Raw genomic sequence first — 22809 nt, forward strand, 5'->3', positions numbered from 1 at the left:
AACGATCAAATGGCTGAAATAATGAACTCATCGAGTGATCTTAATGGTTAAAGGGACCGTTCTTCTTCTTTGAGGTTACGAGTTTGAGTAGCTATGTCTATAGGGTGTGTGTTGTCAATGATTAAAAAATATTATGAATATATATTATCTTATAATCACCCCAAACTATTCAAAAAAATGGTTGAAATAAAAGTTGTACTTAACGATAGTGACTCTAATGAACCTTTTTTTTATTTTGGTGACTAAAGTGAAAATTCCTAAAAGTTTAGTGTCTGTTAGTGTTGTTTACCCATACTATTACTAGGGAAAAGTACATCAAAGGTCACTAAGCTATACTTAAATGATCATTTAAGTAATTAAAATTTTTAAACTTATGAAATAATAATTAAATTTATCAAACAATTACAAATGGCCGTTAACTTTTATCGAACTTTTACAAATTATTGTCTAATTTTATTTAACTTTTACAATTATTATAATGCCACAATGACTCTATTGTAATAGTTCAATAAATTTAATGGTCATTTTATAATTTTTAAAAATTCATGATCAAAACTTATACTTAAATATGATTTAATAACTTCTAATGTTATTTACCCTAATTTTTATTATTAAAATAAAGAAGAAGAAAACCCCCCAACACCCACGGTTACATGGAACAAAAAAGCCGACTGTGTTTTGTTTTCTTTTATGTTATTTTTCCCATTGCTTTTCTCGCGTGGCCTTTCCTCATGAAGAAAGAGAGAATCAGACAAATTAATTAAAAAAACGCGGCTCTCATTGATTGGTTGTTGAAAACGGAAAAAACCACTCTGGGATATTTTGGAAGGGACAAAAATGAAAAATTAAAAGACGAAATGGATTAAATTGAATAATTAATTTTTTAAGAGAGTAAAAAAACAATTATGCTAAGAACCCCTGCCTGCATAGAATGGAGGTATGTATAAAGTTGGAGGGGCAATGGCCCCAAAAAAGCTTTGGTTTAATTATCTTTTAGGCAGTCATAGTTTCATTCAATTGTTTTTAGGCCCTCTTAATTTTGAAACTAGGTTAATTAGATCCTAGCCTCCCATTTTTTTAGGTACAATTACTGTTTAGGTCTCTCTTGATTTTGAAACTAGAGAAATTAAACATCGGTCTATCATTTTTTTCTGATTTAAATAGTTTTAAGATTTTTTTAATTTTAAAATTAAATAAATTAGTTACTAGCCCATCTATTTTTATTTTAATAATATGGGGTAAATAGAAGGCAATATATGTTTAAAGATAACTATTAACCATTTGACATTAAACGCTCATACCCCTGACACTTCTCGTGCTTAAACCCGGAATCTAAAAAAATAACAACAATTCTTTTACCATCAAGATCAATTGGTTCGTCTTTATACACGTGCCCCTGGTTTCACCCATATTTTCACAGTTATCTCTTGCCGTTTTGTTAAATTATTATAACATATGGCTATATTATTTGGATTAATTATTATCCGTTTGTGCTTAGATGTGTCTAATTTGAAACATTGTAATTGATTAGCTATGTGGGTTATGATTTTGTTTTAATTTTATAAAATCATATCGTTGTCAGTCAATGTAGTGAAATTTGGACATTTCACGCGTATAGAAGAGAGGAACCAAATGGAAGTCATGATATGGGAAGGTGGGTGATAATGTCTTGTTTCCGGTACAATTAATGTTACCATTGCCTATCACATGAAATTCTTGGGGCACATGCTACTTTGGTCCAAAAGGGTGCTGGTTCCTCGAGCTCAATCTAAATCATTCGGCTTTCAAATTTTAATTTATTTATTTCGATTTATGTTGTATTTATAATCATTTATAAGTTGAATTAAATCGTAATTTGATTTTTGAAAAATTTTATATCACAATTTTGAACTCGACCCGCCCAAGTTCTTTCGAATGGCATATTTGAATGTTGCAAGTTAATAAAATAGTTTTTAAATAATGGGTAAAGTACACGAATGGTCTCCCGTCTATAAGGTATTGTTTTGTTGAGTCCAACAACTATTATGGTCTCCCGACAATAGATAATTACTTTATTTAATCATTTGAGATTATGCTAACAAATTTTATCATATCTTAAGTTAGCAGGTTAATGTCCAACTCAGACCGCCGTTAAGTTTTAACGGAAAATGATAAGTTTCGAACATAATGACGAGAGACAATTTTGTAACTTTTAATAATAGGAGACTCAAAAAAGTAGTATCCTATAGTCAGGGGACCATTTATGTACTTTGCCTAGAAATCAAAAATTAATTAAATTAGTTCTTATAATCACTTTTAATACATGTATATCTTTGCATGTATATTGATGAATTAGTAAAACAAATCAAATGTTTAAAGATCCCATGTCTTAGAGCCATGGATATAACAGAAAATCGCAAACATACATATACATATGGATTAGCAAATACATTATTCGAAAAACTTGAGCTGCATCCTTGGAGTTTGGCCCTCGACCAGTCCAGTTAATTACCAACCATTAAAAACAGAAGAAAGGATTAGGGGTGTAAACGAGCCGAGTCGAGCTCGAGTATTGTCGAGCTTTCGTATTCATCAAATATCTTTGTTTTTTCTTAATTTTATTTCTTCATTATTTGAGTCGTTTCACAATTTTTTTTTTAAATTAAATCATAATAGAATTTCATATCACAAACTCTAAAAAAAGTAATATCATATATCACCTATTTTAATGTTTTTTGTAAAAATAATGTTTAATTTATTCGTAATTTTAATTCCGTTAATTAATATATACTTAATTTGTAATTAAAAATAATAATAGATTTGAGTATGTTCAGTTTTCAGTGTATTACTGTGTTTTAGTGTATTTATTTTCAATAGATTTCTCTTATTTGTCCATGGATTATGACAAAAACACTAACATACAAATGTATATAATAATGAAAACATTCTAATAAACTGACTTTATTATAAATCAATCATGACTTATCTTCGATGATTGCAAATGTCTATAAATAAATAAAAATAGTCTATTGATATAAGGTCCGAATAAATTAAGAAAATACGTACATAAAAGCATACTTAAAAAACCTATGTAAAATCCAACTGAAGAAGATGTATCGTAAAAGCATATAAAAATATGATATCCATACAATAAAATCTATAATAATACAATACATATTAATAAAATAAAATAAAATATCATAACTTACATATGTAAAACAAAATATAGTTTAACTTAAATATGTAGTATATGATGATTATAATGTAGTATATGTTTATAATTTCTTTTAACCATTTATAATATATACGTATATTACAAATGCAACTGCTCAAACCCAAAACTTTAAAAGAGAATAATATTTTTTTATAATCACTAAATTCGTTAAATGGATTTATAATACTTAACATAACACATACTATAAGATAAATACAAGTGACCATTGCATAGTTATGCCAACCCTACAAAAGGATTAGTCAAATCCCATGCACATGGTCCTCAAGGCAACATGCAACCATAACTCCAAATGTAATACAGATTATCATCTTAAGGAAGCTTAATAACTCCATCTTAACTCATAGGCCTAAACACTTTTACCCTCTGAAAGGACAAAAGCAAAAGCAAAACCAAAAAAAATCTAAATTCAAATGTGTCATATCAAATACGAAGAATAATAAATTAAATATAAAAGTATATTCAAAATTTATTTGAAGAAAATTTAGATTTCGATATTAAAATCTCAAACTTTATGATTTTGATCTTTTAAATTAACATGAAAAATACATTTGGAAATGATAACATTCTTCTTTTCTGAAAACATTATATAAAAATATTAAGTTATAAAATGAATCGTCTTCGAGCTCCGACTCCTAATATGTTTCTGTCACCATCATTGAAGTTTTTTTGAGTTACGAGGGGTGTACATTTTATTTGATATTAGTATAGTTTAAATTGTTGGCGGTACTGTAGGGTGTAAACGAGCCAAGTCAAGTTCGAGTATTATTGAGCTCGACTCAACTCGAAAACTCGCGAGCTTAAAATTTTCAAGTTCGACTTGAACTCGAAATCCTGAACTGAAGCTCGTGAGCAACTCAAAAAGGTTCGAAATGAAAAAAAAATTCTTAAACTTAACTCGATTGAAGCCTCAAACTCAAATTCAAACATGAATCTTAAATACATGAAAATCTTATTGTATTTTTAAAAAAAAAATAATACATAAATATTAATATTATTAATAATTTGTTTTTTAAAAATAAAATCTTAATATATTATATTTTCGAGCTGCTCACGAACTTTTCGAGTCGAATATCAAGTAACTCTTTTTGACTCGTTAATAACTCGAGTCGATCTTGAATAGATCGCGATCTGTCTCGTCTCATTTACAACCCTAAGCGGTAGTAGTAGAAGCGTGAGTGTTTTGGGGAAGTTGCCCCTCGCCAGTTTGTGATTCTGCTGACTTTGTCTTAAGTGGAGACAATGTGGAGTTCCTTCAAACTAAGATAGGGTTTGGTTTACTTAATTAAATAATAACGATTGAGTTTGAGCCTGGTTTTTAGGGACAATGGTGCCCTCCACTCGTGCTCACGACCCATAAGCCAGACCAACGAAATCTTAGCCTTATATATATATATATATATTGAGATAGATTTTGGACTGGGATCTTTTGTCAAGTTCATGACCAGACATGTGTTGATAAAAATAATAAAACAGTATATGTTAATGACTTGAATGATACAATTCTAATTTAATAATTTTATTAAAATTTATAATTTAAATTTTATTTTATTCGATTCAAAAAATTTATAACGCATAAGATCCAAGCTATATAAGACTTAATTTGAGCTGGTCCCTATAATATAGGGATTTGATAGGTAGTTTTACCCATCTCTAACCACATTGGTATTTATCTTCTTGGTCAAAGTGGGAAGATATGAAAGATGTTGTGTGACATACTAAATGAATTTGGATAAGTTTATATTTCTTATATTTCTATTTAGCTTGGAGAACTATTTTCATAAGATAATAATATGTTGGGTAAAATAGTAAATGGTCACCAAATTATGTTGAAATAAATTATTTATTGTTAAATATCAAAAGTTATAAAATAATTATTAAATTAAATTGTTATAAAATGATCATTACTATTTTTAAAATGTTATAAAATGATTTTTAACTTATAGAAATTTATCACTATATTTATAATATGTCCTCACAAATTTATAACAGTTTAATGAATTTAATAATTATTTTAAAACTTTTAAAACTTTAATAATTAAAAATATCATTTTTAACATAGTTAAATAACCATTTATACACTTCACACTAATTTTCTTATATGATTAATGCATATTTTATTATCTGTGTTCGAGATTTTTTATTGTCCCTTCCACCAATCTACACTTTGTCACCTTTTCAACCACATTAAAAAGTTTATAGACAGTGTATGAAATTTTTTTTTATACACACAAATATATAAATGAATTATTGAAATCATATGTGAAATAGACGTAAAATTTTATATTATGAGGTAAATTTATAAAATTTTAGAGAAATATAAATTTATAAAATTTTAAGGGATGAAAACAAATTTTCAATCGAAAATATAAAAAAACATCTAAAAATATGAGAATTTAAAACTTTTAAAGGAGACAACTTCCCCACCCGCTCCTCTCAGTCTATTCATGGCAATAATGCAACTAAGAATTGCATGGTGGGCATGGGTATTGCCCCCGCAATGGGCTGGACTGTTGCAGTTAACTATGGAGAAACTTGTTGAACCAGTAAGCTGAATGCTTAAGGTATCTTCTCAATTTGTTCTTGTAATCAATGTATGTGAACCCAAACCTAAGGGTATACCCAGAAGTCCACTCGAAGTCATCCAGAAACGCCCACATGTAGTAACCCTTTATGTCAACACCCTCCCTGCCAAAATTTAATGATCATTTTGTAAATTTTGAAAGATTGGTGACTAAAATGATTATTTTTACATCGAGCGATTTGTTTCCCAAGTACTCACTGTATTGCTTTTAACAGGAACTTTAAGTGGCCGTCAAGGTATCTGATCCTTGTGCTATCTTTGAGGGCTTCTTTTATTGGCAACGAGTCATTCTTTGCTTCAGCCACCCCTGCAGGGAGAAAAGAAACGAAATTTAGGGTAATTCCGATTTCCAAACTCGAGGCCCGAAGATTCCGGTGATCTGGCTAACCGTTCTCCGTGATGTAAATAGGTGGATTGTTGTATTTCTTCTTTATATGTAGCATAAGATCTCTCAAACCCTTCGGATATACGAAAAGCCAGCTCACATCAGTCTGCAAAATCGACACCGATATTTTGTTCGTCAAACGGAAGATCCGGACAAAAAAAAAGGAAAAGGAAAGAGAGAGCTTAGAGATTACGGGTGTGCCGATCGGGACTCCATTCTTCTCGGCTGCATGAACGAAATGGTACGTTAATGAGAATGCTAGTTCCTATTGGTTCAAATGCAATGATATATGATAAGCATACTTGTGATATTTGCCCTGGCATCACTGAACAAGTTGGAAGTATTTGACGGAGGAGCATTTGCTGCGTAGTTTGAAGTGTAATAATTTGCACCGAGGAAATCAATGGACCCTTTTAACATCTTGGACTCTGCTTTAGTGTAATAATTTGCACCGAGGAAATCAATGGACCCTTTTAACATCTTGGACTCTGCTTTAGTGAATTTGGGCAATCTGCTCCCTACCAATGCCTGCATGCTCTTTGGATACTCACCGTGGATTACTGGATCTAAAAACCTGCAACATTTTTTACGAGAAATGTTCGAATTCGATTCCGTAAATTCGGATACGAAAAAGTAATACGAATATGATAAGCATAAATGAATTGTTTGGTGTAAGGTTGAAGTGTGCAATGATAGGGGAAATTTAGCATAATTTGGCTCACCATCCGGAAAGGAAATCCCATGCCCTGGAAGCTGCCTTGCGGTCTTCAGTTGTATCATATTTTGGAATGAACCAGAAGGTTACTAAGGTAATTCCGATTTCTCCCTTTTGAGATGCCTGCACGTTCATAGCCGTTGGAGTTCAAATTTAGAGTAATCTTGTCGCGAAAATTCAACATGTTTTAATATCGATCTTACCACAAATGACGATAGGTAGTGGTCAATGATTGACTGACAACGGTTGGAAGAGGAGTTGACAATTTTTAGGAGAGACCAAATTGGTATATAGATTAAAGTTTGGTGGTTAAAAATAAATAAAAAATCTAAAATTTTGACGCATGGGGAAAGAAGGAAGTGATGGGCTAAGATATAAGACTGGTTCGATGAAGTGGAAGAGCCAGTGGCAAGTCCCGTGCTCCACCCATTTGGTTCATTCATCGTCACCCAATGCTTCACTCTATCCCCAAACGTTTTAAAGCAAAAACCAGCATAATCAACAAAGTCATCCCTGAATAAACAGGTTAATTTCATGTTCCGAGTTCGAATATGTCTCAGACACAAATACTTTAGAACGATCGACGAATCCGAATTAAACACGAAGCTTACACAATCTTGGGACTTAAAAATCCACCATATTCATCTTCAAGAGCTTGGGGATGATCAAAATGGAGTAAAGTCACAAAGGGCTTTATACCATTGGCAAGGAGATGATCAATGAGATTGTTGTAGAATTGGACACCCAATGGGTTCACTCCTCTACTGAGTTTCCCCTCTGAGAAAAGAAAACAGAAGCTATAAATTTGGATTTCGATGTCGAAATTTTTCGAATTCAAAATATTTTAGTAAGAATTAATCTTACTGGGTAAAATTCTGGACCATGAAATGGAGAATCTGAAGGAATCCAAACCAATTCTCTTCATAAGCATTATATCCTCCTGTAGGGCATATATATATAACCTTTTATGAATAAAAAATATATATTTTATGAATCTAAACAAGTAATTTATAGGGCTACAAACCTTGTAGCGATGATAAAAATCAACTGCTACATCCCCTGTACTTCCATCAACGATCCTTTCTGTCACAACATGCCAAGCTAACTTCAGATTGAGTTATATATATATATATATATATATTGAAAATCCTAATAATGGTTTGATTTGTCAATAATGAACCTGGATATTTTCTAACGAAATTGTCCCAGAAACTTGGTCCTTTTCCATCTTCAAGAGCCGCTCCTTCGATCTGCAGTACAGATATTAGTATGCAGAACAATGTGCTACATATAGTCAATGCATCTTCTTCTAAAAATATACATATAACTGTTGACATCTCGACTTTGCCGAGAAATGCTGTTGGAATGTTCTCGGAGTTGGGAGCATCACACATCAGCTATTACTTTATATTCCGATTTTGTCTTCTGATTATACTGGTACAATACTTCGATGTACTTGGACACGTACAATGATTCTCAATAGACAACACTTTACCTACTTCCGGGAAAACGAACATAGACAATAATAGCATTAATTAACTAATGGGAGAAGATAGGCACCTGGTAAGCAGCCGATCCAGCACCGAAGACAAAAACCTTCAGGAAAACAGCTGCGGTTAAATGGCTTACATGCATGACTTGCGGTTGCACCCAAAGATCCAGCCAATAGCATCACCATGCACAACAGCAAAGGCCTACCGTTTCTCATGTCTTACCCCTTTCCACTATGCTCCCTTTCTCTCTATCCATATGATATATATATATATACACACACACACACACACACACTCGTTATATATACTAGCAAAAATGGCCGTCCTTTGAATCCAGGTTTAAGAAAAGATTAAATGAAACAACTTGGGATTATTAGAATTCGTTCATATTGACTGGCACTTTATATTTTATATATAGTCGGCAAAACCAGACGCCTAGTGGCTAAAGTCCACAAGCAAAAGACAGAAGAAAACTACCCTATATACCCATGAAATGGTGGTAGCCTGGCCTGCTTGCTGGGCCATAGAGGTGGAAATTTAAAACAAAGGAATCAATTTCTCAACTTGTTTCTGGTTTTCTTGTCCATTGATTGTGATTGATTATGTTTTGTTCGACAAGAAACACAAAGGCGAACTAGAAATCAAGAGCTAAATAGATCTAATAAGCAATTCACTGAACAAAACCATACTGTTTAAATGAAACAATAGCCCAGATAACTAGACTAGTTAATGACTTAAATAATCAAAAGCCCTTATCCATCTCCCTATTTCATATGAAATTTTAACAGATTCTGTACTGATTAATTCTAAATGAATCTCTCACAGTGGAACTGCTGAACAGGAGGCTGTTTCAGCTCCTACATGTGGGATTGTTGTTGAACCCGAGGTTTCCGGTGTAGTTTCAAAAGATGATTGCTTCCCGTTGCCAGCTCGTCGAATTTTCCTCCACCATTTTCGCTACATCTGTCATTTTCAGTCTCTGCTCTGGCACTCTCACCACACAACTCATTGCAATTTGTAGCATCTCCACCATCTCCTCCTCTATATTCGGATACCGTAAGAGTTCCACGTCGAACACTTCGGCCGTCCACTCTTCTCGAACCACCGAATGCACCCACCTCACCAAGTGAACAATCTCCTCGCTACCGGTGGCATGTATTGGTGATTTCCCGGTTAACAGCTCAAGTAAAAACACCCCAAAGCTGTATACATCAGATGCTTGAGTTGCTTTCCTTGTGTCTGTTACTTCGGGAGCACGGTAACCCGCAGCACGCAGTATGGGTGGAGGCATTGGACTCATCGCCAGTGCTAAACCAATATCCGAAATGCAACCGTATCGTTCGGAGTTGAGGAAAATGTTGGAGGCTTTTATGTTTCCATGAACAAGTTTTCCATTGCTTTGTGTGTGGATATAAGCAATGCCTCTAGCAGCACCAATTGCGATCTTAAGCCTAGTTTCCCAGTCCAGAGGTGTCCTGCCTTCTCCCCTTTTACCTGCATCATGTTACCATAGATTGAGTATAAAAACAAAAGATTATATTGAACAAAACAGACCCGGATTCGAGTGTAAAGAGTTAGTTTACCATGTAACAGATCAGAGACACTTCCCAGGTCATAGTAATCATGAACCACAAGCTTCTCATTTTTTGAATTATAATATGCTCTAAGTGCAGACACATGCTCATGCCTGATATTGCCAATTACCTCCATTTGTTGCTCGAACTCCCGTTTCGCTGAGGCTACCTCTTTTAACCTCTTCACCGCCACGGTTGTCGAATCCTCCAAGGCCGCTTTATATGTCACCCCAAATATACCTTTCCCAAGCACCTCAGCAGAAGCACTCAACAAGTCCTCGAGATCGAATGCCAGATTACACCCCTCGAAGAACACGAGCCTGTTGTTCTTGTCACGACTCTCAGAAGCCGTTTTCTTCAAAGCGAAGTCTTTCTTTCGTGTGTTTTCCGGGAGTTCTTGTCGTCGGTTTCGTTTCTTCGACTGATAACACATGATCAAAAGGGCAATTAAAACACACAGCAGGACACAAGCTCCGATTATTATCCCCAAGAGTGCAGGTACACCGAGTCTATTAACTTTCTTGGATGGTTGAGAACTCGGTGCTTGGCCCGGGAGAGGAGGAAGGACAATGGCTGATGAGGAAAGATACTATTACCGGAAAAAACCAGAGTGGGAATCTTTGAAGAGACTTGGGGATGGTACCAGTAAGATTATTGTTGGATAAATCAAGATGTTGTAAGCTAGTGATATTGATATCAGGAAATCACCTGAAAGCAAGTTATTAGAAAGATTCAAGGCCATTAAGTGTTCCAATTTCGAAACCGAAGGAGGCACAAGCTCCGATTATTATCCCCAAGAGTGCAGGTACACCGAGTCTATTAACTTTCTTGGATGGTTGAGAACTCGGTGCTTGGCCCGGGAGAGGAGGAAGGACAATGGCTGATGAGGAAAGATTACTATTACCGGAAAAAACCCAGAGTGGGAATCTTTGAAGAGACTTGGGGATGGTACCAGTAAGATTATTGTTGGATAAATCAAGATGTTGTAAGCTAGTGATATTGATATCAGGAATATCACCTGAAAGCAAGTTATTAGAAAGATTCAAGGCCATTAAGTGTTCCAATTTCGAAACCGAAGGAGGAATGCTTCCATTGAAGCCGTTGCTCGAAAGATCAACGATTGTTAGATTACCCCAAGCTGAGAAATCAGGTAATGAACCAGAAAACTCATTGAACTGAAGATAAAGGGTAGTCAAGTTCTTGAGTTGGACAAAATCAGAAGGGACTGATCCAGAAATGTCATTGGATCTAAGGCTCAAGAACTCAAGAGCTGATAATCTACTCAAAGTATTGGGTGGAATAGGGCCTTGGAATTCCATTCCAGGCAAATGCAGACCGATAACTCTGGAATTATCACTGTTGCATGAAACTCCAATCCAGGCGCTGCAAACAGAGGCTTCCTTGCTCCATTTGAGGGAGCTTGAATGATGATGAATATGTTCAATGAAATCTAACAATGCTTGTTTATCTTCAACTGGGTCTGCAAGGATAGATGAGAAAAATGCCCCCAGGATGACTATTAACAATGGGTTCATTTTCTTTCTCGTTTTTCCAGCAACCCCAACAATTCAAATCTCAGTAAAAGAGAGAATCTTTTGAGGAAAAAATTGGCCACATCTACATGAATTTGAATGAACTAAGATATCAGAAAGTCAGAAACAAAATCATTAAAGATAAAAAAGCACCAGCTTTAGATCTATCTATCTGTTGACTTTTCCTATCGGTTTCTACCACTTCTCTACATTTTCTCAACAACCAAACAGTAATCTGCAAACGCCAAAGAATAAACACACTAAGAATAACAAACTTACTTGGAGAGAAGAACCCATAGCCCAGATCAAATGAAAACTCGGGAAAGCTTCAGAAATGATTAAAACTATAGAACTTGGCATGGGCTGTTAATCCCTGGAAAATTGAAAAAGGAAGCAAACATGAACACAGAAAACAAACAAACAAATAAAGCACATTATTCAAGAATCAAATCAGCTACTCCATTGGATGATAATCATTTGAGAGAAAGATTTATCATTTATGAGCTGTACTTGCTTGAGAGAGCATCATCACATGCAAAAAAACAAAAACAATAATAATAGTACCGGAAGACCCGGAAAACACCATGTGAAGACAAAGAACACAGTAAGTAAATCCGATTTAAAAAAAATCAGAAGATAAACACACAAATTTATCAATTACTTTTATATTTGTATTCATCTAAAAGTTCAAGAACAAAGGATATGTTAAGGAGGTGTTGTGGCTGTGGATGTGGGGTATAGTACGTAGTGATCCATGCATGTGTTTTCTTCTGCCATTGATGAGTGCTTTAATAAGCTGGACCTGGTTTTATGGGATGATCAATGAAAGTTTTGGTTATAAAAAAGGCTTAAAAAAACAAAAACAAAAAAAAGTCAGGAAGAATTAATTGGAGGGGAGGTGATAAGATTATGTCATTGTTAAGGAATATTTGCAAAAGTTAATGATTACATTTGTAGCAAGCGATTCATACGTATAAGCATGCCATATGACCCCATTTGCTTGCGAATTATGTATTAGAAAATGAAAATTACTAGACCATTTGTCATTAAATTTTCTTGACAAATGCTGATGGCGACTCATATTTTTATTTTGTTTAAAAAATCATGAACTATATAGGTTATAAATTTATTTAGGTACTTTGATTAAAAAAATAATATTTATTAAATTAATATTTATATGTCATCGATAATTATACACGATACCAGGTGAATAAATAAAAAAAATATTATTGTCACCAATTTTTTTTATAAAAAACATAAGAGCCATTAAATTATGTTGAAATGTCTTTTTTATCATTAAGCTTCTTAAAGATATAAAATAATTCTTAAGTTTCATTAAATTGCTTCAAAATAATCAATAAATTAAAAAAAATTATAATTAGTGTAACATTGAATAGTTATAGTTTAACAATTTACTAAATTTAACTTATTTATAACTTTTAAAAATGCAATAACTAAATCATTAACGTAATTCAAATTTTTTATATATTTTACTCTTTTTAACTTTCAATAAAAGATGGCGTTGTCCAATATTAATGGAACGATTTTGACCATTATTGTTATTTTTGACTTAATTTCTAAGTGAATTTATCGTATCTCTATATTTTAATTTATTTCATGTTATTTCTTTGATTAATCTATAAATATATAAAGCAAAAAATTTATGTAAAAAGCAAAGGATAATTTATCAGTAAATTACCTAACGATATATATTTTACAAATAATCTCTATTTTAACTTTTGTCCAATATAATTTGAGAAAACTCACATGCGGCCTGCGGGCACCGGTGACCTAACAATATAAATAATACTTATTATTTGAGGAAAGGGACGCACTATGATTCTAGACGTTGACTATGGTGTCGGCGGCGGCGTTCTATTTAATAATTTATTTTTATTAAAAACGGACAAAGCGGGAACCATTTAAGAGCGGGCAAAACCCTCTAAATGAATTGACGACGGTGACATAGCTGATACGACAGCACCACCAAACGTGTCAACTTATTATTCACACATCAATGCTCTAACCATAGACTTTAAGTCCATGATATTATACAATAAGAATATTTTAAGTTAAGGATTTGGATATATACTAATTATATTAAAAAATAAAATTATGATAAATTCAAACAGATGCATTAGAGAGATTAAATTTATAATAATAATAATAATAGTTGTGTAGGCCATGATAATTTATACGTGATTTAAAATATTTTTCTTAATAATTTTAGGTTAGGGCAGGATGGGTTTGAGGTAAAACTCAATCCTAATTCAAATATAATATTATAAAAATAAAATTCATATCGTCCTAAAATTCTATTTAAAAACTAATCGAAATCGAGGGATTTTTATTATTGTCTAAGATTATTTTTTTAATATAAGATGATTATAAAATAATATATGTTCGTAAGATTTTCAATTAGTTAATGACGTTCGAATATTTTTATAGACGTCGTACTTAACTTGATATTTTTAAAGATAACAATTGTCCCTTCAACTATTGAAATCGTTTATATCATATATATATATATATATATATATACACACATTTTATTCGAGATTTGATTACATATTAATGTGTTATCTATATTTTTATATATTTTGTTTGAGATTTCATATATTATTGTGTCAGGTGACTATTAAAATTCTGGTAAATTCGATTTAAAGTCCTCTCATATTTGATTACATGAATTTTAGAGTTAAATTTTGCACTCGAAAACAACATGATCTGACTCAATATAAATAAAAAGATTTTTTTATTTCATAAAATAAAAAGGCTAATTAAAATAATATAAAATACATTATAGATATTATTCCTAATATATATATATATATATATAGGATCCAATGAGAAGAAACTAAAGGCTGATATTAACTCTTTTTTTCAGCGAATATCTTTTTATTTTTTATTTTTAATATCAACCTTTAATTTCTCTCATTCAACAAAGCATAAAATGTATAAATTTAAAAAAAATTACATTATATAATTATATCTTAGCTCTAATAAAAGTGTATGTATATATTGGCAAAATCAACGAGATAATGTTGTTGGAAAAAAAAATCACGAGATAAAGCGTTACAACAATTAATTGTTGAGATAGAGTGAAATCTACAGTTCGAACATATGTCGCCAGGCGCTCATGACGACCAAGAAGGTCGCCATGCCGTCCCTGCGAGTTGTGGTGAGCTGCTGCATTACCTATATTGGTAATTAGGCTTTTACCCGAAACCCTAAAACCTCCATTTCAACGTAGTTAAAAAGCCTAATTAATGATGTAGATAATCGCTGTTACTTAGGGAAATTTAGGTAATCACATGAAAGTCTAATTACCGATATAGGTAATATTTGTTACTTAGTGAAATTTAGGTAATCGTTGTTCGGAGCACATAGTGACCAACATAGGTCGTTTGGAAGACATGGCGACCTATGAAAAACTGTAGCATTCACCCCATATGGACAAATAATCCTTTGACTGCATCATCTGAGCAATTTTTTTTTCAACACATTATTCAACAGATTTTGCCGTATATATTACACAAGTACTCAATCATGCTAAATTTTTATAAAATAGAAAACGCGTAAAATTTAAAATATTTTTTAAGAATGTGAACACATATTTCTTCTTCATTTGATATAAACAGAGGCACTGTGAAAATTTATACAAGGTGGCCCAAATTTCATACTTCTCAGGTTTTCGGGACTAAGGTGGCTTGGCCTAAGCTTAGCTACGACGTTACTATGGGCTCACTGCATAGGAAACTCTGAAATTCCTTGCAACTTTGTTGTTGTTCATGGCGTCTTCATAGATGTCTCATGAATTTTTGTGTTAGATAGTTAGATAAGTAAAAATAAATGGTTAAAATTGATTCTTAATTTCTTTTTTTTAATAAATATCTTCTCATTTCTTACCCTTAATCTCAATCCTATATATTATAATGGCTAACTTACCCATAAAAATCTCGTTGGTGTTATAATAATATTTTTATTAAAAAACACTATACATTTTAGTAAAACATCATTACTTGAATTTTAGTATAATTTTTTATATTAGATTAATTTAGATAAAAAATAAAAAATTTTATTTGTTTTACTTATAAAATTAAAATTTGACTTCTTAATCTTACTAAAAGATTTAATATCTTATCTCATTAGATTATTTTTTTAGTAATTTTTAAAAAAATCTTCAAAATATTAAAATATTGAATAATAATTCATTTGAATAGGGATGGCAGAATGACCCGAACTCGACGGGAAAACCCGAAATCCGGGCAAATTAGGGTCGGATCGGGTTTGAATGATATCGGGTCGGGTCGGGTATCGGGGACGTGGCAAGGTATCCCCGCCCCGATTATATATATATATATATATAATATTTTATATTTTTATATTAATTATATATATAATATTTTCGGGTTTGAGTATAATATTTCGGGTCGGGTTCGGGGACGGGACAAAAAAAATCTCTGACGGGGATCGGGTCGGAGATGGAGATTCATTTCGGGTTCGGGGACGGGGCGAACAAAACCCGCCCCGTTGCCATTCCTACATTTGAAAATTGAAAATCGAATGTTCAACATTTTCGACCATTGGTAGTCTTTGCTTCTAGATATACATAATGCTTATGTCCATTGACTCACCCAAAAGTTGAAACCCGTAGACTTACAAAGAGCTACTACCATTTTCAACAAGACATTCGAGAAAATTTCATAGAAATTTCATCTAATACACATATACATATATATATATATATATATTGCATATTAATTGTTTTTAAGAATTTCATAGAAATTTCATCTAATATATATATATATATATATATATATATATATATATATATATATTGCATATTAATTGTTTTTAAGACATCAAATAAATCGATTTTGTCAAACGATTATATAATTTTTAAAATTCATAACCAAAACAATGGATTTATTTGACTTAATATAAATTATTTAAAATAAGTTTTTAATAAATATATATAAACAATTAATTGACTTAATCAATCAAATTGGCCAATGTTGAATGGGTTTAGAGTAGTTGATAAGTTGATTTGATTATTGTATGATATAATCAATTAAATTGGTTAAGCTGAAAAAAAACCCAACTAAATTAACCCTTTTACTCACCTCTAAATGTTAAATTATTTAATAAATTCATTAGAAAAATATTATTATCAGAATAGAAACACATATATATTAAAAAAGCTAAAATTATTTACAGGGGTAAACAACTTGATATCACTTAAATAATGTCTCGAGTTCGAATAATTGTGTATGTATAAAATTCATGTTGGAATATTCACCTATCCGAATTAATCAAAACGAAACCTTAAAATCGGAATAACAAAAAAAACTAAAATTAATCCAATTACAACAAATATAGAGACCTCATAGCATAAAAAGAATGTCAATGAAAGTAATACAAGTATAAAAATCCAAAAAGAACATTGACAAAAGAGTAGTCAACTAATTCAGCTTCGACGACACAAGCTACGACGTTTACTTTAAACACAAACAAAAATGGTTATGATTTATTACAAAGAATTAATATATAAATATATTTTATCAATTAAATATATTTAATAAATCAAATATTTTTATAATTACACACACAAAATTATTAAACAATAATTATATTTACATATTATTATATTATGATTTTCAAATACAATTTAATTATCAGTTAAACTTTTTCTTTTTAAATATAGATTTATGAAAGCGTGTTTGAATCTATTGTTGGATATTACTTAGAATGTCGAAATCTTAGAAATTTTCTTGGGGTCATTACTTTACATAATTAATTTAATAATCTATTATTGTATGTATTTATAATTTTGTCCCTCGTCGAATTATAAATATAACTTTATTAGTATATATACTTTTATTTTTGTAATATTTCTAAACCTTATGACTTGTATAACATAATTGATTATTTAATTTTATATCATATTTTATAATAATATTATAAATTATACATATGTACCCATAATTTTGAATTTTAATCCAACACTGACGGATTGTGTCTTGTTTATATCAGTTATGGTTATAGTTATCGATGTATTGGTTGTCTTTATAATTGTACTAGTATTTGTATCCACTCGAAAAAGAAATTAGATGGACTAAGTTGAAGAAATTAAAAGCAAATAGATCAAGTCTCAAGTCTTAAGAGTATAGGGAGTAGGAAAAAATTAAACCATTCTCTTTTATTAATCTGTTTTACCCCCCCCCCCCAAATCACGAGTTTGAGAAGACTTTGATTCTATTGGATGGAGCTGCACATTAGAAGCAAACATCTTTAGCAAAAATGACAAGAAATTTAGTTTCATTACTCAGATTATTGTTTTAATTTCAGCACTGATTGGGGCTTCCCATGCCGGTAGCATCGCCATCTACTGGGGCCAAAACGGAAACGAGGGCACCTTGGCAGCAACCTGTGCCACCGGAAGATACACCTACGTTAACATAGCTTTCCTCAATCAATTCGGCAATTGCCGATCCCCGGAATCAACTTGGCCGGCCACTGTAATCCAGCATCAAACGGTTACGCCGCCACTGTAAGCAGCGACATAAAGAGCTGCCAAAGCCGAGGAGTCAAGGTCATGCTCTCCCTTGGAGGGGGCTTTGGCAGCCACTCACTGGCTTAAGCAGACGCCCAAAAACATAGCTGATTACCTATGGAACAACTTCTTGGGTGGCAGCTCGTCTTCCCGTCCACTCGGAGACGCCGTCTTGGACGGCATCGATTTCGATATCGAGCTCGGGTCGAGTCTACACTACGATGATCTCGCTCGTTCTCTATCGGCTTACAGCAACCGAGGAAGAAAGGTGTATTTAACAGCAGCTCCTCAGTGTCCGTTTCCAAATAGATTATTGGGAGCTGCTCTTAATACAAGCCTCTTTGATTACGCTTGGATTCAGTTTTATAATAACCCGCCATGCCAGTACACGTCGGTCAACGTTAACAACCTCGTGAACTCATGGAATCGGTGGACTTCATCGATAAACGCGGGGAATATATTTTTAGGGTTGCCGACGGCATCGGCCGCAGCCGGAAGCGGGTATGTCTCGCCTAATGTGTTGACTTCTCAAATTCTTCCGGTTATCAAGAGATCATCAAAGTATGGTGGCGTTATGCTTTGGAATAAGTTCGATGATGATCGAAATAGTTACAGTGCCTCCATTTTAGCTAGTGTGTGAGGTGCAAGACTTGTCTCGCTAATATTATTAAATAAATCGAGAGATATCCTTTTGGCAATCATCGTTTCAATATCTTCTATGGTTTCGATATCATTTCGATAATAAAATATCCATGGATTCTCTTTTATAAATAAACAATTGAACAGAGAATAGTTTTTAATGAATTGTGTGCCCAACTCAGTTGGTAGAGCGCAAGATTATTAATCTTGTGGTCGTGGGATCGAGTCTCACGGTGGGCAATTCATAATTGCAGGAGGTCTTCCAGAGAAATTGCTCTCAACTTAGCGTTAGGGGCCAACCAACTATCATACCTCTCCCTTACCCCATTACATATATCGGTCAATTTTAATAATAGAAAAATTTCGATTTTATAAAATTAATATTATTCGATTTTAAATTAGTTTTGTAATTAATAGTAGTAAATCATAAACTAAATAATTATATATATCAACACAATTTATTTCGGCTTTGATATTTTAAAAAGCCTCTGTACTGTTGTCGATACAAACTAAGCACCAACCAACCTTCCTTTATTCTTCTACAAGCCATATTTGGCGGCGATTTCTCCAATCTCCAACTTGTTTCTTTGAAGGATCAACAGAAAAATCCCTCACCATTTCATCAGCTCCTCTTCCATTAGACGTTTTCATTTCCCTCTCTTTCTCTGTATCTAACTCGCATTTTAGCAAATGGCGCAAGTGGCCACTAGATCGATTCACGGCTCATTCTTGAGCCAAGGCTCTGGATCCGTTCGCGAGCGAACGGCCAAGCTTAAGCCTGCGAGCTTCGCTTCGAAGGTGCTGGCACGTGACGAGAAGAGGAGCAAGGGAGTCGTCATTAGGAGTAACTCTCGGATTACTGCTAAGAGAGCCGTACGCGTTGAGCCTGAAGTTATTCCCGTATCGCCGGAGGATGTACCGAAGGTTTGTGCTGCTAGGAACCTTTTTTTTTTATCGTTTCGCTTATGTGTTTTGGTTGGTTAAAAAGCGTGCGAAAAGGAAAAAAAGAATATGTGTCGATCTTTTCTAAATCTTAGTATGTCTTTGGATGAAATCAGGAGCCAATAAAGCATTAGGATAAAGTATATAAATGTAGTGTTACTATGGAGTGCAGTGAAGTTGTATAATGTTCTGTTTGGTTTGTTGGCCATGCATTATCCTATTATTATTGAAATTTGCACCAACCGTTGCTAGAGTTTTTTTTTGAACAATGCTAGCAAGAGATTTTTGTTGATTTTCTATAAAGGGGAAATCTGCTAGCCGTTGTGCACTATAGTCATGGTTTCATTGACAATCTGACACCAAACCATGAGAAAAAAAATTCGGACTCACGTCAAAGTTTCCTTCTGAGATATTGTTATTTGTCGGAAACCAATGTTTGATTTTCCGTGGGTTATATATTTGCCAAAGATACTATCTAAAAAATGAATGGCATGAAAGTAATTCATGTATCTGTGCAGTATTCGTGTACTTTGCCATGTTGTGATCGTTTTAAAGTGTTTTATGTTCGTATACATGTTGATACAGTAATAATTTGTATCATGTAGATATTGGGATATTGGTGTATTTATGCTGTGTTCATGTAATTCTTCTGTTCTGCGTCTAATGTTGCCACCTCTAGCATAACATGTCATTGATAATGATATGATTCCAGCTGTTTCCCCTCTTGCAGTAAAATAAATGGAGCATTGAAGTTTATAGCAATTTAATTTTTGTGGTTATATTTAGGAAGTCTGATTTATATGTACAAGCTAAAATTTAAGTTTTTGGTATATGCACTCTATTATAGATTGAGGGCACTGCAGTTGCATGACATAGTAAATAACTAAATAAGATTTTAGTTCTCACTATATCTATAATCAAAGGACTTATCCTGGGAAACCATAGCTTATATGTTGTAACCTTCTGTAACTTTCCCTTCTTCAGAGAGAGGAGCAATATGAGCAATTAAGGGGGATTCAACAACTTGGTGACACATCAGTGGCTATGTGGTCAAAACCTATTGTTAGACGTAAAACAAAGATTGTTTGCACTATTGGTCCTTCAACAAACACACGAGAAATGATTCGGACTATTGTTAGACGTAAAACAAAGATTGTTTGCACTATTGGTCCTTCAACAAACACACGAGAAATGATTCGGAAATTGGCTGAGACTGGAATGAATGTTGCTCGTTTGAATATGTCTCATGGAGACCATGCATCTCATCAGAAAGCTATTGATTTAGTTAAGGAATATAATGCACAATCCAAAGACGACACTATCGCAATCATGCTTGACACCAAGGCAAGTTTCCCTCAATTTCATTATGTTATAAATATTGAATTAATGTATTTACATTTTATGCTTATAAATTGTACCCAATAAATATATTCAAAAAAATTATTAAATTAATGACTTGGTACTAATAATGTTAATAGTAAATGTAAAATAAATTAGTAATTATAATCATTATATTACTAAATTTACTTTAAATTGCTAAATTGACTTTCTATATTTATTACGATCATATTATTAAAAATATTAATTATGACTATTAAATTATTTTATTAATTGATTCATGAATCATTTTTATGGAATAATTAATAACTTAAATTTAATTTATCTTAAAATTTTAATTTATATATTAAACATGATTCTAGTTATGATAATATTAGAATACGAGATTAAAAATTTCATAATTTTATAAATATTGAAACTAACAAAATGTATAAATTTAATTTATTACCACTCAATACACCACAATTACAATTAAAAGTTTTACAAGGCTGAAAACCCGGCTTTGCTACCATAAGTTTCTTCATCAAGCTTTTGTTTATCTCAAAATATCTAAATGCTGCCAACATGATTAAATTATTGGCATCTTTTCAGCTTTAAAAGCCAAATTACCACCGACATAATTTAACCATGGGTAACTAATTAGATAAAAATTTACAATAGTTCAGTTCTGTCAAACCAACACCAACAATTTACAAGGCAACAATCAACCAACAAAGATCAATTCATCATTTAGACCAAAACTAATCAACATTCAGACCAAGTCCAGTCGGCATTCATACCAATCCAATCAATGGTAAAGCCAAAGGGAATACGATGGTCAATAATGTCAAACATTTCAGACTTTACCAATCCTACATTGGTAAAACATTCGTTTATATGCTTGCTGTAAGAAACCCTACAAAAGTTAAAAAAATCATTAATAAATCATTTCAAGTATTAATGAAAATTATGAAGTAAACACAATAATGAAATTACCATAAAAGGGAAGAATAAAGAAAAAATTATTCACAAATTCATTCAAATGTGTTTGCTGTAAATGTAAAAGCAGTAGCATCCTACAAAAGCAAAAATCAAATATTAATAAACAATTTAAATGAAATAAACATAAGAAAAATAAAGCAAATCAAATATTTACTTTTAAAGGGAAGAATCATTAGCTACAATAAGATATTCTTCATCCCTTTCATCCGATTCAAAATCATACAACCAATTTCGAGTCATTACAAAAATCTCAACATTTTTAGGTAAAAGTTTGACTCTCAACTTGTTCAGAATCCAACCCTCTCATGCTAAAGAAATATTCAGAAGTAACTGAAGTAATTGGAATGACCAATATATCTCTCGCTATGCGAGAGAGTATCGAATAAGAAGCGTTTTGTGATTTCTAATACCCCAAAATGTCAAACTCAACATCTTTACTACAAACTCAACATCTTTACTACGGGGAACAAGGGGCAAATTAATGTAGAAATCAACATCTGATTTTACAGTCCTTGAAGCAGCTAAATTAACATCAAAATTCTGAAAATACAAATAAAATAAAATTATTAGAATTGTGAAAAAAATAATAATCAAATTAAAATAATTAAGATTATAAAATCGACCTGAAATAGATCATATTTTTTAAATGTTCGAGGCTGATTGAAAGAACTTGACTTACTTATCTCTAGAGATGTGTTACTTTGGACAGAAAAAAAAAGAACTAGAAAGTGCAGATTTTGAACAATATATATATAAATTAACAAACTCATTATATATGACACTTACCATTCGTTGAACCTCGTCCCCTACATAAAGAACATTGTACAACTCCTTCAAGAGTTGTAATTTATATCGATGA

At 32.3% G+C, this 22809-nt stretch overlaps 3 protein-coding genes and 1 pseudogene across 3 annotated transcripts; 2 read left to right on the top strand and 2 right to left on the bottom strand.

Annotated features, from left to right (window-relative positions):
- Nucleotides 1-5688: 5688 nt before the first annotated feature.
- Nucleotides 5689-8473, bottom strand: LOC120154531 (beta-glucosidase 12-like). Its single transcript, XM_039166508.1, has 12 exons — nucleotides 8456-8473; nucleotides 8076-8145; nucleotides 7920-7978; nucleotides 7760-7835; nucleotides 7507-7672; nucleotides 7237-7408; nucleotides 6903-7042; nucleotides 6483-6754; nucleotides 6374-6405; nucleotides 6184-6286; nucleotides 5994-6102; nucleotides 5689-5899 (listed from the first exon to the last, which is right to left on the bottom strand). Exons 4-12 carry the CDS (start codon nucleotides 7824-7826, stop codon nucleotides 5731-5733), a joined length of 1230 nt encoding a protein of 409 aa, XP_039022439.1. The 5' UTR covers nucleotides 7827-7835; nucleotides 7920-7978; nucleotides 8076-8145; nucleotides 8456-8473; the 3' UTR covers nucleotides 5689-5730.
- A 603-nt stretch (nucleotides 8474-9076) lies between these two features.
- On the bottom strand, nucleotides 9077-12068 carry LOC120207787 (probable inactive receptor kinase At4g23740). The gene is made up of 5 exons (XM_039207238.1): nucleotides 11774-12068; nucleotides 10807-11579; nucleotides 9972-10535; nucleotides 9192-9882; nucleotides 9077-9113 (listed from the first exon to the last, which is right to left on the bottom strand). Exons 2-4 carry the CDS (start codon nucleotides 11495-11497, stop codon nucleotides 9290-9292), a joined length of 1848 nt encoding a protein of 615 aa, XP_039063169.1. The 5' UTR covers nucleotides 11498-11579; nucleotides 11774-12068; the 3' UTR covers nucleotides 9077-9113; nucleotides 9192-9289.
- Nucleotides 12069-14633: 2565 nt separating this feature from the next.
- On the top strand, nucleotides 14634-18743 carry LOC120155485 (annotated as a pseudogene).
- A 471-nt stretch (nucleotides 18744-19214) lies between these two features.
- On the top strand, nucleotides 19215-21566 carry LOC120156454 (plastidial pyruvate kinase 2-like). Its single transcript, XM_039168039.1, has 4 exons — nucleotides 19215-19613; nucleotides 20616-20727; nucleotides 20800-20975; nucleotides 21561-21566. The coding sequence occupies exons 1-4, from the start codon at nucleotides 19380-19382 to the stop codon at nucleotides 21564-21566; spliced, it is 528 nt and encodes a 175-aa protein (XP_039023970.1). The 5' UTR covers nucleotides 19215-19379.
- Nucleotides 21567-22809: the final 1243 nt, after the last annotated feature.

Source organism: Hibiscus syriacus, unplaced genomic scaffold (genome assembly GCF_006381635.1).
Source record: "Hibiscus syriacus cultivar Baekdansim isolate YM2019G1 unplaced genomic scaffold, ASM638163v2 tig00000002_pilon, whole genome shotgun sequence".
Taxonomy (NCBI): domain Eukaryota; kingdom Viridiplantae; phylum Streptophyta; class Magnoliopsida; order Malvales; family Malvaceae; genus Hibiscus; species Hibiscus syriacus.